Source organism: Amborella trichopoda, chromosome 5 (assembly GCF_054954075.1).
Source record: "Amborella trichopoda isolate Santa Cruz 75 chromosome 5, AtrichopodaSantaCruz75HAP2 v2.0, whole genome shotgun sequence".
In the NCBI taxonomy this organism is placed as follows: Eukaryota; Viridiplantae; Streptophyta; class Magnoliopsida; order Amborellales; family Amborellaceae; genus Amborella; species Amborella trichopoda.
The window spans coordinates 22,970,454-22,988,419 of NC_142340.1; the positions used below are offsets into that span (position 1 = coordinate 22,970,454).

Genomic DNA, 17,966 nt, shown 5'->3' on the forward strand with positions numbered 1-17,966 from the left:
CATATGAACAAATAGGAAAAAATTTCGAGTCATAAAAATAATACATCTTATAGCAAGTTATATAGATTATTTATTTTCAACATTTTCAAGTGTATATAGATTTACCCAACAATATCTTCTTTTTTTTGACACCATAACTGCATCTTTTGCAAAATTTTGTATGCAACTTCCTCTTAGTATAAGAATGGTGCCTTGTACAAACTTCATCCTCATCAAAACGCTTAATTTTATCAATCGTCTAATTACCCTTTTCAACTATTTAGATGAATATTGAATGCAATTTTTTGAAATGAGAAAATTATGTGTATATCCCTTATTTTTTCGTTATTAAAAGGATCCCTACCAAACTTAAAAAAATTTATGTTCGTGCCCAACAATTTTGTTTTTTATTTTCAAAACTACTCATATTTCAAGCCTTCGAAGTTCAAAAATTTCAAGGCATACCCAAAAGAAAATCCATAAATATTTCGGGTCTCTCCAAACACAATAAAAATATAACATAATTTTTTATTAAAAAATGGAATTTTTGAATTAAGGCATACCTCTAAAATCTTTTGGAAAAAGTTAATTTGATGTTAAAATACAAAATCTAATTGATCATCTCGATGTATAGATATAGAAAAAAAAAAAGATTTCAACTTCTAAAAGTAGTAAATCTTGCAACACATTACCTTGACTGTCCATGTTCAAGATTTTTATGTGTTATGACTTATGAGATCTACTTGATTGAACTATTTTTGAAGTTTAAATTTTTATAATTAGAAATAACAATAGATGGAAAAAGTTTATATGAAGGTGAGGCCCTAAACAATCAAATTAAGGCGCATCTCAAAAATTCATTAGAAAAGGTTGTTTCGACGATGAAAAACCTTCAATTCGATCATCTAGACCTCAAGATGTATGGACGTGAAAAAAAATAGATTTCAAGTCTTGAAAAAAATACATTTTGTTATGTATTATCTAGAACATCAATTTGCAAGTGTTCATAAATTTGCTCGATATACACTATTTTTTAACTTTAAATTTTATAATTAGAGAAAAAAACAAAATTTCATACCATCATAAATATTTATGATATTGATTGTAGTTTAGGGTATATCTCGTGAGAAAATTTGATGGCACATCTTTATTCGATGGAAAAAGTTCATATAAAGTTGACACCTTAAAATGTAGAGTTAAGGCACACCCTTAGAATCCACGTGGCAAAATCATTTTGATGTTGGAAAAACATCTAATTGATCATCTAGAGATTGAGATATATAAATATAGAGAAGAAAAGAGATTTCAAGTCCTACAAATAATACATCTTACAACATATTAGGAAGACCTTCTATTTTAAAAATTTTTATGTGTTCATATATTTAAACTGCTTTTAAAATTTAAAATTTTACAATTACAAATAAAAATAGATTCTTACATCTAAAATTTTTTTCTGATATAAAAGTTACTATGTCATGACGGACTTTGGAAGTGCAGCTTAATATAGCCACTCCAATATTTGAGACCACACCCATATTAGTGCAAATAACTATTTGGTAACAAAAGGAAAAAATAAAAAAGTGCAAATCAAATTCCTCAAAGTTAAAGATGTGCTGAAAAGGTTGTCAGGTCAACCCCAACGCTCTCTCTCGCATCTCCTTCATCGTTTCCCTCTTCTTCCTCTTTCACCATGGCCGCCTCTCCCTCCCAAAACGACCAGCTGTTGCAGATTTATCCTACTTCCTCTACTTGTGTTTCCCCTTTTTGGAGAGGTTCTTCTTCTTCCCCTTTTGCTTTTTCTCTTCACAAATTCTTGGTTTCTTAAACTTGGTAATCTTCTATGAGACTCTTTATGGGTTTTATGAGTTCCTTTATGGGTTTTATGAGTCCTTTGTTTTTGAGCTTGTTTGTAAAGCTTGAACTTGTTATATCAGAGTGTTCATCTTTTTTTTTTTTTCATTTGCAGAGAAATATGAAAATAATGCTAGAAAGTACTGGGATGTATTCTATAAGCGCCATGAAAACAAGGTAAATTGCGGTGTTTATGATTGTTTCCATATACCCAGTTTCATTATTTCACTCTTGTTTTTTGAAACTGCAGTTCTTCAAAGATCGGCACTATTTGGACAGGGAATGGGGCCTTTATTTTACTGTGAGTAGTTTAGGTACTTGTGATTGCTGATTTTCTCTTTCTTCTCTCTCTCTATGATTGTTTCTCAGAGTACTTGCAAACTATCACACTGTTTGGGGTTTTATGAGTTAGAGTCTCTCTCTCACCTCTGAACTCTTTGGAAACTATTCCTATTAAAAATTGTTTCTTATTTCAGTCTCCCCAAGACAATGATGAAAGCAAGTTGGATACAGGGAGAAATTCTGATAAGAGAAAGGTTGTTTTAGAGGTAGTGTTATTTGACATCGAATCTGGTTTTCTTGTAATTGTGTTCTGCCTTGAGCTATCTTGCTGAGCATTGCATTCATTTACGATAAAAAATGAGTCATCAAAGTTAAACTTGATTGTTAATTGTTTTTTTTTTTTTCTCTTTCAAATATTTTTACTTTTTACATGAAGTTTGGAATTAGGAAGTCATGGGTTGGATTCAATGATTGCATCTATTGTATTTGACTCATACTTAGCAAGTCTTCAATTAAAACATGATTTTTTTCAAAGAATCTTAGATTTTTTGAAATCCATTAAGAACTCCGAGTTTTTCAAAACATCTTTAAAAAGTTCACGTTCTTTTATGGAACCGATATAAATGGGTATCTTATTTCAAAAAAACTTCTTCAAAAAAGGTTCTTCCCTATTATTTTCTTGAAATTTTCATTCTATATGTTGATTTGATATCTTTGAGTTTTTTGGCACACAACACATAAAAAGTGGGATTAATTTAAGAATCTTGAAAAAAACATTCCATCAAACATTTTCACCAACATATTCCCTTAAAAATTGTATTTCAAAAGAAAAGAAACACTAGCAATGTACTCCATGGAAAAAAGTATTCTCCCAAAACAACCATATATCTCAAAATAATCGATGGAGTTTGAGGAAGAGTAACTGAATGAAAAATATTTTTTTTCCGCAAACCAAGAGCATCATTACAAATTGCAAGGGAGAGATTCAGTCACGACTTAAATTTAGGCAGTTGAGAATTTGGGGTAATGTTTGAATGACGTGGTTTGTGTACACATTGGTCATTACAAGTAAGCACTTTGTAGCTCTGTCTATATCAGTGTTCGCAAAACTCGCCGATCTAATCGCTAACCGCCCGGTTAGATCGAAACCGGCCAATGGTTTTTGGCGGTTTTGGTGATCAACCGATTTCTTAAAGTTTAAATAGAATACTACACATTTATATCAAATATTTTAGAATGGCGTATTGGTTAGTGCTGGTGACTATACTTTATACGAACCGAGGTTTGAATCCTGCCATTAGCGGTTTTCTTTTTAAACATTGGTGTGGTTCATTTTAACAATTCTAAGAATTCATTACATTGGTAAGAAGTTTAAAAAATTTACTTGCCCACAATTCTAAGAATTCATTACATTGGTAAGAAGTTCAAAAAATTTACTTGCTCACATGAATCGAACTTAAAAGTTATTGTAAAGAAATAATTTGTTATTAAACCCACTAACCAATGCACCATATACTATTTAGTTGCCTATTAGATCTATAAACCAATATGTCATTTACTACGTATTTACAAAAAGAATGGTCTATATTGTATATAACTTAATTTTTTTTCATTTTCTTTTAAAAAAAGAGTTGGTCAAGTTGATTTTTTAACACTGTTTTAATAATTTTTACATTATGAGAAAGATTAAAAAAATTTGTGGTCATTGATACTCACTTTTATATTTTCCCATCGTTTTCAAAAGTTTTTAAAAATACCCCTAGGCAGAAATCTATTTGTTAAAATCCATTTTTTTTCAATAATTTTCAACTTCATTTGAGTGTGTTTTGTTTTAATCACATTCTTTATATGCTTTTCGTATTTTAGTAGATTTTTTTTGTATCTTTTTTAATTTTTTTCAACACTTTTTTGATCGTTGGGGGCTTGCTCGTTTGAGCGGTTGAATTGGCCGGTTTATAGGTTAGACCGGTTAAATTGCTTCCGGGCCCCTGTCTGGTTAACCGTTCCGGTTCGATTTTGCGAACACTAGTCTATACATATGTTTGATTAATTTTATAGTTTTTAAATTTCTTGTGATTCCATTGTGTGCAAAACTACAATTTGAATGAACTATTGTTTTTTTGTTTTATTTAACCCCAATCCTATGGGGGTCTTTTGTTTTTGCTAACAGTAATGCTGTACCTTAGGTCACAATTCACGTTATTTGTTAATGTAATTGTGGCGTTTATTATCGTTGTTGTTGTTTCATTCATCATATGCTCCCAATAAAATTATCAACATTTTGTGTTGTGACAGTAGAGGAAGCATTATAGTTGTATGTGATTGAAATTTTGATGAAAATTTCTTAGGCATTGCCGAAAATGATGCAAGGTAAGGATATAAAATCATTTTTGTATAAATAGTAAGGGCATGAAATTATTGTGCAATGACTTTAACGTATCCTCACAATAATTGCAAATCATAATTTTATCTTATGTCATCTTTACATACGGATTTTTTCAATAAGTTTTTTTAGTTAAATTCGAAATATTCACGATTCTTTAACTTAACTAATATTTGGCAACCCATATTTTGGCCCCAATTTTTGCCTTTGACTTATCGGAACAAAATCGATATATGACCGATATTTTGGTTTGCCGATATATACTATGATTTCACTTGCTTTCTATGATTTCACTTGCTTTTCATATTGTGCCAAGACCACTTTACTCACAAATGTTCACTAATCATATTGAAATTTTTTGCATATTCAGTAACATATGGTTTTGACTATTGCGGAGTTTGATTGTGAACAAATTCCCACAACTTCACAAGATTACATGATTTTGATAACTAATAGGTTGGTTGTGGAGCTGGAAATACTGTGTTTCCTGTGATTGCGACCTTTCCCAATGTTTTTGTTCATGCATGCGATTTTTCACAACGTGCAATTGGCTTGGTCAAGGTATGCAATCTTTACTTGTTACTCTAGTCACTATTGTGGATATGTGTGTATTTATTGACATAGCATGCTTGCAAATTATGCCTGCAGACTTTCAGACTCATCAAGTATTTTTAGTCTATGTGTTGGTTGCTTTTTATATGATCTTTAACAACTAGCTGCTTCTCTCTTTTTATGGGAATAGAGGTTTATGCCTATTCCGATGCTCTTGTAGTCTATGTGTTGCTTGCTTTTCATATGATCTTTAACATCTCTTTTTACAGGAATAGAGGTTAATGCCAATTCCCATGCTCAAGAAACACTATATGATGTCTTGCATATGTTATTACTAATTTTATTTTATTTTATCTTATTAGAGCATCCATTGATATAGTATATTCTTTTTACGTAACTTTGTCAGTTAATCCTCCGTGTTGCAAGATTGCCTCCAAGCAAAGTACAATAGCGTGATGTAGATCTCCGATTGACAATAAAACCAGCCCAATCTGCATTTGTATAAGTCTTAACTTTCAAGTGCCTATGATTAGCGAACAACAATCCTCGACCTGATGATGATTTTGGATATCTAAGAACTATGTCGAGAGTTTCAAGATGATAGTTTGTGAAACATGAATGAACTGACTTATCGCACTCATAGCATATGCAATTTTTGGACATGAGTCAGAAATATATCAATCTACCCGCTAATCTTTGAAACATAACCTCATCTTTGAGAGCTTCACCTTTTGGTCGTCAAGTTTATGGTTGTAGCGCACATGAGTATCAACTGGTTTAGCCCCAAGCTTTCCTGTTTCCTTGAGGAGGTCTGACGCATAGTTCTTTTAGATATGAAGATTCCTCTCTAAGCACTGGTCACTTCAATACCTAGAAATATTTCAATGAACCCTGATCTTTAATTTCAAATTCCTTACTAGAAAACCTTCAGTTGTTGAATTTCATTAGGAATTACTTGTAACAACTATATCATCCATATATACAATCAGGGCAGTGGTATGTTTGAAAATAAGGTATAATTAGCATGACTCATAGTATGCCCAATTCTTTGAACACCATTGAACCTCTTAAACCAAGCTAAGAGAGACTGCTTTAGACCGTAGATTGCGTTTCTCAATCTACAATCCAGGAGCTCAAAACCTAGATTGAGTTACCGTGTACACTTCTTCTATAGTTCCCATGAATTAATGCCTTCTTCACATCCAATTGGTGTAATGGCCACTCCAAGTTAGCTACCATAGATAAAAGGGACCAAGAGCAAATGTCTCTTGATAGTCTATTTCATAAGTCTGAGTCAACCCTTTGGCAACCAATCGTGCCTTGTATCTGTCAACTGTACCATCACCGGTGCTTTACAATATAAACCCATTTGCAGCTAACCAACTTCTACTCTTTAGGAGGATCTACCATTTCCCAATTTCCATTCTTGATTTGCTTTTGTAATACCGGAAGGAACAAAAATAGAAGACAAATAAGACATGAAAGCATGAAGAAAGGGGACAAAGACTCATAAGAGACGAAATTGTTGATTAGGTGTATAGTGCAACTTCATCTACCTTTTTGTACAACAATGGGCAGATCCGAGTCATCACACTAGGAACTGTTGGTACCTATATCAAAGGTATGTAATTGTCTTGAAGGCTTGTCAACTTTGGTGGTCTCTCCCTTCAGTTTTTAATGAGTGTAGATTTTAAATTATTATTTTTTAATATCACAAGAGCACCCTCCATTGTCCCCCTAAGGCCCAGATTTAGGAAAAATAGGACTGAGAAGAGGAATAGGAGAACTTTGATCCACAGTTCTACCCATGAAGAGAGGTAGACAAAAAAGGAGTGGACTCAAAGAAGTTATCTATCAGAAAAAACTTCTTCCCTGAGATTGGATCGTAGTATTTGCAACCCTTTTGAAAGGACGAATAACTAAGAAAAATACATTTTATAGATTTGGGATCAAGCTCTATATGGTATGGACGAAGGACAAGACCAAAGCAAACATAATGAAAGACTTTAGGGAGAACATTTAACATTGGATGGCTAGGGCGGAGAAGTTTATAAGATAAGATAAGATGCAGTGAGCATGGCTTCTGACCGGAATTTTTGGGGTACATTCATTCTCAAGAAAAGAGCATGGCCGACTTCCAAAAATGTCTATTCTTCCCTTTAGCTACACCATTTTGTTGTGGTGTATACGACTGAGAATTTTGATGATCTATTCCATGTTCTTCCAAATAAGACAACTTATCATTATCGTAATCTCCACCTTGGTCAGATATAAGCACCTCATGTTATGAAAGACCGTGAATTAAGAAGACATGGACTTTCAACTCTGGTATTCATAAGGTAGACCAAGGTAAACTAATAGTTTGAAAAAAGAAACAATTCTAATAGCGAAAAAAATAGATGAAATAGGAGAGGAGTCTCACACATTAGAATGGGAAATAGCAAAAGAAGTAGTGCTTTTATTATTATTGGGTCAAGAGTTTTTGCAGTGTTATGACAATTCACAGACTTCACATTGAAACTCTGACGCACTAGTAGAAATAAATAACTTAGGAAGCAAAACTTTGAATGATCGAAAGGCAAATGACCAAGTTGGTAATGCCATTGTCAAATTTGATTTTTATTAACATTGATGCGGATTGAAGAGCTTGAATGGAAGTAGGCAAGTCTAGAATGTAGAAACCACTGGCTTCATGACCATGGCCAATCGTCTCCCTCGTATATAAGTTCTAAAAATTATAGTGGGAAGGAAAAAAGGTTGCACTATAGTTTAGACTCTTGGTAATGCTACTGGCGGACATTAAATTTGTAGCAAACCTGGTAACAACAAGAACTAATGACAATGACAGTTAAGGATAAATATTTATAGTTCCTTTTCCATCGATAGAACAAAAAAAAACAAGAGCCATTAACTAGTTTAATCAAGGTTTTAAAGTCGGTGATTTGGATCGGAACTGGCCATTTCAAATCAGCAATCGGTCAAGCCGATCTGGATCCCGAAATATATCGGGAACCAGCCAGTTCCCCCTTCAAAGCGGCGGGTCAAGCCGGTTTTCTGATACTACTGGCTGGTTTTGTCAGTGAACAATTCAATTGTGTATCGGAACCAACCACTTTGTTTAAAAGTTTGAAAGTTTTTTATTGAAGGACGAGGGGGCGGGGCCCACTCTCCCTTGCCTTTATGTAGTTTTCAAAATTTGAAATTTTTTAATTGAAGGGAGAGGTGGTGGCGGGGCCCACCCAGCCCTCATGTTTATATGGTTTCTTGAGCTTTTCAAGCTTTGATGTATTAGAGATGGTTGGTCAACTGTCCTTGTAGGAACACATGTTCCAACCTCCACTATGTGAGGACCCCCCAACTTCATGGCTTGGCGCTCTTTTATAAGGCTGTGCCCCTACTGAACCGTTCGAATAGCACAATGTGGGACTAAAAGGAAGGGGCACGAAACATTCAACAAAAAAAGGAATGAAAGGGTGTTCAAATTTTCAAGATGGAGAGAGAAAAAACCATGAGAGAGAAGACCATGGTCTTGTAGTGAGTTTAATGCGAAAATAGTTTTTATAGGCATTTTACAATCACCATGAGAGAGAAAACCATGCTCTTTGTTCTTTGGAGGCAAATGATTGTAAAATGCTTATAAAAATGGGCTTAGCAATGGAAAAATTCATTTAAGATTTTTTTCATAAATTTAGAATACAAAAAAGGTCTTTTTAAGGGTTTTTAAAAATCCACCATTTTTTATGTTTTAAGCTTTGATTTAGAACCAAATTAGAATGAACATAGTAATAATTATACAATAATATTGCAAATCTTGTAATTATTTATTGATTTATTTATATTATACAATAATATTGCAAATCTTGTAATTTATTTATTGATTTATTTATATTCTAAATTAATTACTGCATTATTTTAGTTCACCTTTTCCTAAAAAAAAAAAAAATATTATTTTTATTATAAATGTAAATAATATTTTTTTATATTAGAAATTATTATAAAATAAGATAAGGTTTTAATTTCTTGATAGTTATATAGTAAAATAATTATAAACTAATAGTAGAGTACAATACTCTAAAATTATGGTATATATGCGAACGAGATTTGAAATATTCAATATAGGGAATAATTGTATGCTCAACTTTGGCCACGTATTCATATCCAAGATGATTGTAAGCTCCTTTCTTCCAGTGATTTCAATGTAATGTTTCACAAACATCCAGATTGGGAAACAACATCTTAATATTTAAGTATTTTTGCAAAATAATGAAAGTACTTAATGCACCACCCTAATTTTTTTTTGAAAAATAAAAAAAACATTAGTTTTGGGGATTTGTAGTATTTTTAGAAATTTTTAACTCCAAATCTGGCTGATTCGGCCGATTTTCTGATCTAGATCATCGATCCGCCGTTTTGACCCGGTTTTCCAGATAGATGATCTAGGTCATGGACTCGTTTTTTAAAACCTTGATCGTAACTTTGTCTCTATCGGAACAAAGGGGATAGGAAGAAAACAAGGAAGACATCTCAGTGATATGATTTGAAATTCCGGAATTAGTAAACCGGAATTGTCTAGACTCTAGACAGATAAAGAGAGACATGGTGAGCAAAAGCATGAATACCTGATTGAGCAAAAGATGAATCAAAAGTAGTGGATGGGCCATCTAACTGGGTGAGCAACCTAGGAAGGCTCTTAAATCTGCTCATGAGGAACTGATATCATCTCCTTGGGAGTAGAAAGTGGAGGCAATTGCTAATCCTCTTGTGGATAAAGCACTATGAAACTTGTGCACACAATGAAACTTGTGCACACAAAAAAGAAACGCTCATCAACACAACCAATAACTTAAATTCCCTTCCACGGGGATCCTAGACCATCCATGCAAGAGACCTTGATAATGAATGAGTCTCACAACTCAAAAGACTGTGGTGTGACATGTTGAAGGGGTCCAACAACAGATTTGAAACCATCCAACCATCCCTTCCTCGAAGAAGGATAGAACAACAGCTTTGAAACCATCCTACCATTTCTACCAGATCTAGGCTTACCTAGAAGAAGGATAGAAAGCAGCTATCAAATTAAGGTTTTACATTCAATACCTATTTTCAGATTTAGTGTTTCTGACCGTACAACTGATGAAGACCTTGTATGGTTAGATTACATCATTAAGGTTTCAAGAAACCCTAGTGAAGTCTCCTGATCTGGTACCAAGTTAAAAATGCAGCAACAAGGAAGAAAAAGTTGATAAAAGAATAAGGGAAAAGTTTATATAAGGGCGAGGCCATAAACAATCAAATTAAGGCGCACCTTAAAAATTCACAAGAAGAGGTTGTTTCGATGCTGAAAAACCCTCAATTTGATCATCTCAACCTCAAGATTAAAGGACATGAGAAAAAATGGATTTCAAGTCTTGAAAATAGTGCATCTTGTTATGTATTATTTAGACCGTCAATTTTCAAGTTTTTCAATTGTTTATAGATCGGCTCGATCTACACTATTTTTGAATATTTAAATTTTATAATTAGAGATGAAAATAAATTTTCAAGTCATCATAAAGATTTTTGATACTAAAACAGCATCTTTCGGTACTATATGAAGGTGTGCCTTACTTTGATTCTTTATGGCCTCAACCTTATACAAACCACACCCAAGGAATAAAGAAGATGATATGTTTAGAGAGAGAGAAAGAGGCTTAGAGACAAAAGAGATAGAAGAGAGAGAAGTTGAGGAGATAGAGTTATGTCAAGAGGAGATGGCGGGTACCTAGCCCATACTCCCCTCTCATCCTTTTAATAATAATAAATTATAGAGATATACAAAAGTCACCTTAAGTATGAGAAAGGACGAATAAGCACTTACTACTTAGGGACTTAAATACAAGAGAAGTGACCATAGACTTTGATATTCACAACGCTTTTTACCCAGGGCCTATGGATGCCATTCCATCCAGCATAGGTTGAAAATAGACAAAGTTGAGGGCATTGAAAGGAATGGCATAATGATACATCCATTGGGCTGCACACATGTGCCCTCTCTATTGCTTTCTCCCCGACCAACAAATTTTTGATGGTTGACTTGGAGACTGTGTTTTGTCCTTAGTGGGAACTAACCCCCAACTTATTGTTATTTATAAAAAGGGAAAAAAAAAATCCCCTATCCCATCTTGACCATGCCATCTTGGACCTGCTAGTCATAGTGGCACTAGAAACTATGGCCAACTCTTTCCTAAGTCTCTTCCAAGTGTGAGTGGGCTCCTCGGCCTCCTTTTCTCCCTCAACATCAAAATGCTCCTCCGTGGGGGACAGTTCTGATCTCATCAGCAATTGTTTGCATCTTTACTTCTTATTCACATGATATTCAATACTTTTTTGCATCTTATACATCACATGAGGGGGACCTTTGGGGCATTTGGCTACATTCCCATTCTTGTGGGGCAAATGTTCTTTAACCTGATGTATTCCCTCTCCCTTTATTAGTCTAGCACATATAGGCAAATATTTCTCCACTTGTGTATTTGTACCCTGTTTACATGGCCCCCGGCCAAGTCTGTTTTCCCTTGGTTTAGCAACTCGAAGACATTTTTTTTTTCTATAATTCAAACTCCAAAATTCTAAACTCAAACCACCTATGCCAAAGCTCCTGCACCAGAGTGCCAATAACCAAAACACAAATCCTATACCCAAACAACCAAGCACACTTCTTATGACATGAAATTTTATTGCCCTACAACAAAAGTAAACACAAACAAAAAAGCCAACAAGAATAAATCAACAGAACATTTAAGAAACCCCTTACTTTTCTTGGAAAGTAGAATGAGTATGAAATAATGATAAAGTATTAACAATCGAACAAAAATAATAATCATAGCAAAATTATGACTACATTAAAAATATAAATAAACCTAACTGTTTACTTAATAGAATAGTTAATACATTAAAAAAAATAAAAAAAAACATATAAAAAATTCAAAATTTCCCATACCAGTAAAAAACTAAGAATACCCAACATCCATGATATGGACAAATTTTGTCTTTCAGTTTTCTCCTTAGTTCTGTTGATGTGTTAAGGAAACAAAAATAAAATAATAAAGCAAATGAAGACACAAATGCTAAAAACCTAATTTTTATGCATAATGCATATAAGCTGCGAACTAAGCAAACTTAACAATATGAAATTTATTAAAGCAAAAACTACCCTTTAACATGATTACCAAAAGCAATATCACACATTGTTTTGAGAAAAGAAAAAAAAAACATTTCTTGAAAGAACCTAAAGTTTTTAATTTTTTCTATTTTTTCAGATATAAACAACTAATCAAAAAAACGGTATTATAAACTTACTTGGCAATTTAAGTAGGGAAGATTATGGTTGGAATTCCCCATGGAAACTCACCAGATTTTCACCTGAGAAATGGTGGTTTTCTAGTAATGGCGGTTTTATTGTATTTTGACCTAAGAAGTGGTGATTTTCTTGTTTAGATAGAGAGACAGCTATATAGGGGTGACAATGGGCTGGGTGGGCTGGGCCACTGTGGCCCGAGGGTGGGCTTGGGCTAGGTCAAGACAAGCCAAGCCAGGTCGTGGCTCGGCCCTTATTTTTTCATCTTTTTTTCATTGTTTTAATTTTACCCGGCGCGAATTGACCTAGGCCGGACTAGGCCAGTGCTGACCAGGCCCAGGTCCAGTGCCAGCGCTATAGCCCTATAGACAAATTGACAGCAAAAATTGCCACAGTAGCCCTCTCTGAAAATGCTATTTTTTAACCCCCAAAACCATTGCTAATATGAAAATTATCATAACTCATCTAAATTGTGTAAAAAGGGCTAGAAAAACCACCGCAAACTATGTACATGTGTAAAACAAAATTGGTATTTTTTGATGCATTGGGACTGTTTGGTACGAAAATTGGACCAGCCGGTCTATCGTCCCAGTACTGGTTCACTAGACCATTGTTTTGGTCCATGGGGAGATGGGACTGAGGCCACCTATTCATTGGTTTCCATTTAGATCTAAAAGGTTCGATCTGGTCTTAAAATCAATTCTCTTATCTCTATGATCTCTCCTCCCATAGTTACTTTAAGGTTTTTCTCTAGGAGTAGGTTCCTTAGTCTTTCTCCGTGTTGCTCTGATGATTGCCTACATTCGTGACCATAGCGCAGGCCAACCTCTTGACAAACTTATAGTTTGTAGTCTCTTTTGTCGGCTTCCTTTGCTCTCCTTTTAGGGCACCAATCCAGTATTGTCTATTCTGTTAAAGATGGTCATATGTGATTTCTACGAAATTTATGTCCTTGAATCTTGCTTGGTTGAGAACTAGTATGCTAGGAAGGTCAGGGAGAAACGTTTTTCTTTGTAGATAGGCTTCTTGATATCGGTTTTGATGGCACATCCTCCCCCAAGAAGGCCTACTTGTACCGATTACACTAGATCAGGGAAGAGATTGAAAGGGATAGGAGTTCCTGGCAGTGTTTGCTCTCCAACTCTTCCATGGGTCCACAAAGTGGGATATAGATAGTTTGGAATTTTTCGACCAAAGGATTCTTGAATTCGGATTGGGTTCTGTTTGCCCTCTTTGATCGTTCCATCAAATTGGTTCCACCAGCATCATAGGGTGCCAATAAAACCTTGGTTTAGGAGGTTTAAGTCTTTTGCCTGCATTTTGCCCGTCGCTGTATGGGCATTGGCAGCAATCATAGGACTGAGCATCCTCTGTTTATTTGCTCAGAATTTTGGCTGTCAATGGGAGGCACTCTGAGAAATTTCCCTAAATCCTGAAGAAAAGGCCCGTATATCACACACACACACATAAATACAAACACATTGAGAAAAGCTTAGGTTTGCCCATAGGCTAATGTTGTCGAACCCCCGACAATCCCCCTCTCTCTTTATTGGATGTCAAGAATATTTGTTTAGCACCATTCTATACATGGACTTTCTCTTGAACTTGGCGACCACTCCCATGAAAATGAACAAAAAAAAAAAAGAAAACCCGTAAAAGTTTGTTTTTGGAGGATAGAATTGGTGCACTATCAGTCTAGGGTTAGATGTGCTCAAATCAAATTTTTTTTTGTGACTATTCATCTAGTGTTTTTAAGTCTATCCCCAAAATTTGGCGTGAAACAAATTCCATTTAGAAGGTGTGATGACGGTGGCATACTTAGGGCATGGGCTAACCTTAGTATCTCCCATATATTTGTGTGCATATATATTTGTACAAAAAGATCCTGTCGGTTCTATAAACCCAAATAGGAGGAAGGGCTGAGATTAAGAGGGATAATAAAGGAGTTGATTTGGTTTGCCGGCTGTATACGGTAGAAATTGAAATCAAAACCACAAAACTCATCTCCTCCTCCTCACAATCATTTGAATCCCTCAGTTTTAATAGCCTCTCTCACTCACCACCCTCTTGCTTGCACTATAATCGAAGCCCTAGGTTTCTCAAGAGGTCCTCTTTTTCTTACTACCATCAAGCCCTAGGGTTCTTAAGGGTTTCTCTCTTGTCCTCCCCTTTATTTTATTATGATTGAGGACCTAGGTTTCTTGGAGAGGCTAAATCTCAAAGCACTTGGGTTATCATGAAAGAGAAGCTTAGAGCACCCACCAATCTCTCTGGCAGCAACCTCAAATGGATATCCACCAATCTCTTGCTTAAGCCACCAATCTCTCTGAGACAGTCAGATCTCTCTTTATCCCGCAAATTTTGTTGTTTATAACTGAAATATTTTCAGTTTATAGATGAAAAATTACTCAAAAAAAGAGTTTGTTTAACTCCTGTGATGAAATTTTTTTTATGTTCCTAGCTGAAAATTTTATTAGTTCAAATTCTTTCCCTTTATCATGTAAATCTTATTGTTTATAGCTGAAACTTTTTTGTTTTTAGCCAAACATTTAGGTGAATAATTCCAACTTGTGTGATGTTAAAAAAAACGGATTCTGGCGCCTAGGCGGTTTGAGTCCTGGCTGCCTAGGTGGGCGCCCAGGGACAGGGTGCCCTCCCCAAAATCAACACCCCCCCTCACCCCAAACATAAAAAACATGGGAGTTCTTAGGGCATGGTTTAATGCCTTAGAGAGTTTTTAGGGCAATTTTAGAGCCCCAAACTCCTCGTGATCATGAAATAGACGAAAACATAATAGTACAACAATACAATACTATAAAGAGTACAATCACATAACATATTTACGGATGATTCATAATATAATATGTTGTAGCAAAATAAAATCAAAACCCTATTTCAAATATGATAATACTTTAAAAATATCAAAATCAAATCGATGTTGGTGCAAATCTCGTCCATTGGGTCGCCAAAAGTTCTCAAAATCAACTACTAGAAGCTCCAAATCTACCATGAACTATTGCCTTCGTTTTGTGAAGAAATCGAAAAATAAAAAATTTATCAATCTTTTTATAAATCACAAAAGAGTGGTTTTTGAGGGGTTTTTCTCGCCCTAGAGGCCACAAATTTTCTATTGGGGGTTTAGAATACCCCCTAAACCCTTTTCCCCCCTTTTTAGGGAAAAACATTACATTTTTTTTTTTGATAATGTTAACATTTGTATTGCTGAGAAAGGGAAGTACAAAGTATTGTTAGTCCGGGCGAACCCACTAGACGAGACCCCCGGTTAAAGAAGATCGAAAACCCTTGTACAGTAAAAAGATTTCCCCCTTAAATACGATTTACAAAAAGAGGCTAGGAAAGGGCTTATAAAATTGCCCCCCTTCTGGTGTACAATGATGAGGAAAACTAAAAAGGCCCAAAACATAGAAGGGGGTTCACTGGTCCAAAGCAAAAAAGAATGTGGATTCAGTGTGGGCTGCCTCTCCCTGTCTTCTAGCACCCTCCTTCACCAGCCGGTCTGCGAAGTCGTTGGACATCCGCCAGGTATGCTGCCATGAGACTTCCGTAGCCTTGCAAAGTTGTTGAACTTCGTCAAACACTTGGATCAAGTACCATGGAGGATCACAAGTCCTATTGGCCCAAGAGATGACATGCTTTGAATCATCCTCCACTATCAAGCTAGAGCCTCAGAAGGAGTTAAATATTTTGAGGGCAAAGAGGAGGGTTGAGGCTTCCGCATAGTTAGAATCCCTGATGTCGAGGTATTCGGAGAAGGTCAGGAGGATATTGCCTTCAAAGTCTCTGAAAACTCCCCCAGCCCCTGCTGGGCCGGGTTCCCCAAGGAACACCGACCAAAATTTAGTTTGATGCTACCTTCGCTCGGTGGTAACCAGAGACTTGGCCTAGCTGTCCATACTGGTTGGTGATGAAGGTTATTTCCCCAATGGGAAAGGAAGAAGGATCCAGGAGTTCTGGCGAAGAACTTCAAGTTGGATGCCCAAAAGGTCACCAGGGTGGTTACCTTTTGAAAAATGGTTGGAATTGAAAGCTTTGTCCCTTGAAAAATTCTAGAGTTTCTTTCCAACCATAGTAGCCAAATGGTAGCAACTAAGGTCGCTTTCCACAGGATTCTACCAGCTTTTGGCTAGCTTGATTCAAAATTGGAGGTAAGGAGGGCTGTTATCGAGGGAGTGGTAACCCATTGTAAGCCAAAAAGTTGTAAAACCCTGCCCCATAAGTCTGAAGAGAAGGCACAAAGCAGGAAAAAATGGGAGTTTGTTTCTTCCTCGCATTCACACAAAACGCACTTATTCGGAATGGGCACTCCTCTTCTTTGTAGTTGATCAACTGTGAGGGCTTTTTTTGAGAAGGCGAGTCAGTTGAAGGCCTGTACTTTGGGTGGAGCAATAGTCGACCAAATTCTAGAGAAGTTTTCGGATGGGTGGAGGAAGGAGGAGAGGTTTTTGTAGAGCAAAGCCACTGAGAATTTACCCGAGGTGGTTAAGGTCCAAATGATTTCATCACTTCCTTGTGAAAAGAAGAAGAGAGGGTGCAAGGAGTTCAGAAGTCGCTGGAAATCAGCCGTCTCGACCTCGTTTAGGCTCCTTCTAAAGGAAGGATTCCAAACTGTGCGACTTCCCAATGTGCTGAGCTCCTGTGCCATAGAAGAATCTTTGTTTCTTACAAGAGAGAAGAGAGTTGGGAAGGCCTCACAGAGAGGGGAAGTCCTTAGCCATAGATCAAGCCAAAATTTAACTCTCGTCCCTTCTCTCGGGTGGAACCTAATGTATCTCTTAAAAGAGGATAGGATAGTTAAGAGTGAATTTCATGCCCCTGAGGTATTATGGGCTTGAACTCTACCAGGGAGCCAATTATCAGACGGGGTCTTATATTTGTGTTTTAAGACCTGCGCGCAAAGGGCGTTCGGCTGAGTGGCTAAGTGCCACCACCACTTTCCAAGTAGCACTGCATTGTGCTTGCGCAGTACCTCTATCCCGAGACATCCTTGCTCTTTTGGTTGGCAAATCTTGTTCCAGGCAACTTGGTGATATCTCCTCTTGTCTTCCTGCCTAGACCAGAGGAAATTCCTCATGAGTTGGTTCAGGTGGTTCGCCACCCGAGCAGCCATTTGGTAAAGGGACATGAGGTAGATTGGGGAGTTCGCTATGGTGGTTTTTATAAAGGTAGTTCTTCCTGCAAAGGAAAGATATCTGCCCTTCGACCCGGCCAATCGTCGATCGACCTTGTCCAGCACTGGGGACCAAAGCTGCTTTTTTGGTTTACCAACACCCAAGGGAAGGCCCAGATAGGTTGTAGGCAGGTTTTGGACTTTACATTCCCAATCTGAAATGAGATCCCCAATCTGACCAAGTGATAAAGCTACCCCCAACATGCAGGATTTTTTCATGTTAATCTTGAACCCAGTAGCTGATTGGAAACAACTGAGGAAAGTTTTAAGATTTTTTGCCTCACCAGCAGTAGCATCCAAGAAGACTAAAGTGTTGTCTGCATACTGTAGGTGAGTGATAGTGGGCCCTTGTCTACTAGATTCGAAACCTGTAATAAGGCCAGCTTGGTAGACCC

At 36.2% G+C, this 17,966-nt stretch overlaps 1 protein-coding gene across 18 annotated transcripts in view; it reads left to right on the forward strand.

The window, feature by feature from the left end:
• Nucleotides 1-1,599: 1,599 nt before the first annotated feature.
• Nucleotides 1,600-17,966, forward strand: part of LOC18444751 (S-adenosyl-L-methionine-dependent methyltransferases superfamily protein) — a 40,845-nt gene continuing 24,478 nt past the window's right edge. For all 18 annotated transcript variants that reach the window (XR_016056095.1, XR_016056097.1, XR_016056096.1 and 15 more), the window contains exons 1-5: nt 1,600-1,751; nt 1,946-2,007; nt 2,081-2,131; nt 2,307-2,378; nt 4,952-5,056. Coding sequence is in view for 12 of the 18 variants with exons in the window: in XM_020673869.2 (XP_020529528.1) it covers nt 1,670-1,751; nt 1,946-2,007; nt 2,081-2,131; nt 2,307-2,378; nt 4,952-5,056 (372 nt within the window). In the remaining 6 variants the exon portion in view is untranslated. The remainder of the gene's footprint in view (nt 1,752-1,945; nt 2,008-2,080; nt 2,132-2,306; nt 2,379-4,951; nt 5,057-17,966) is intronic.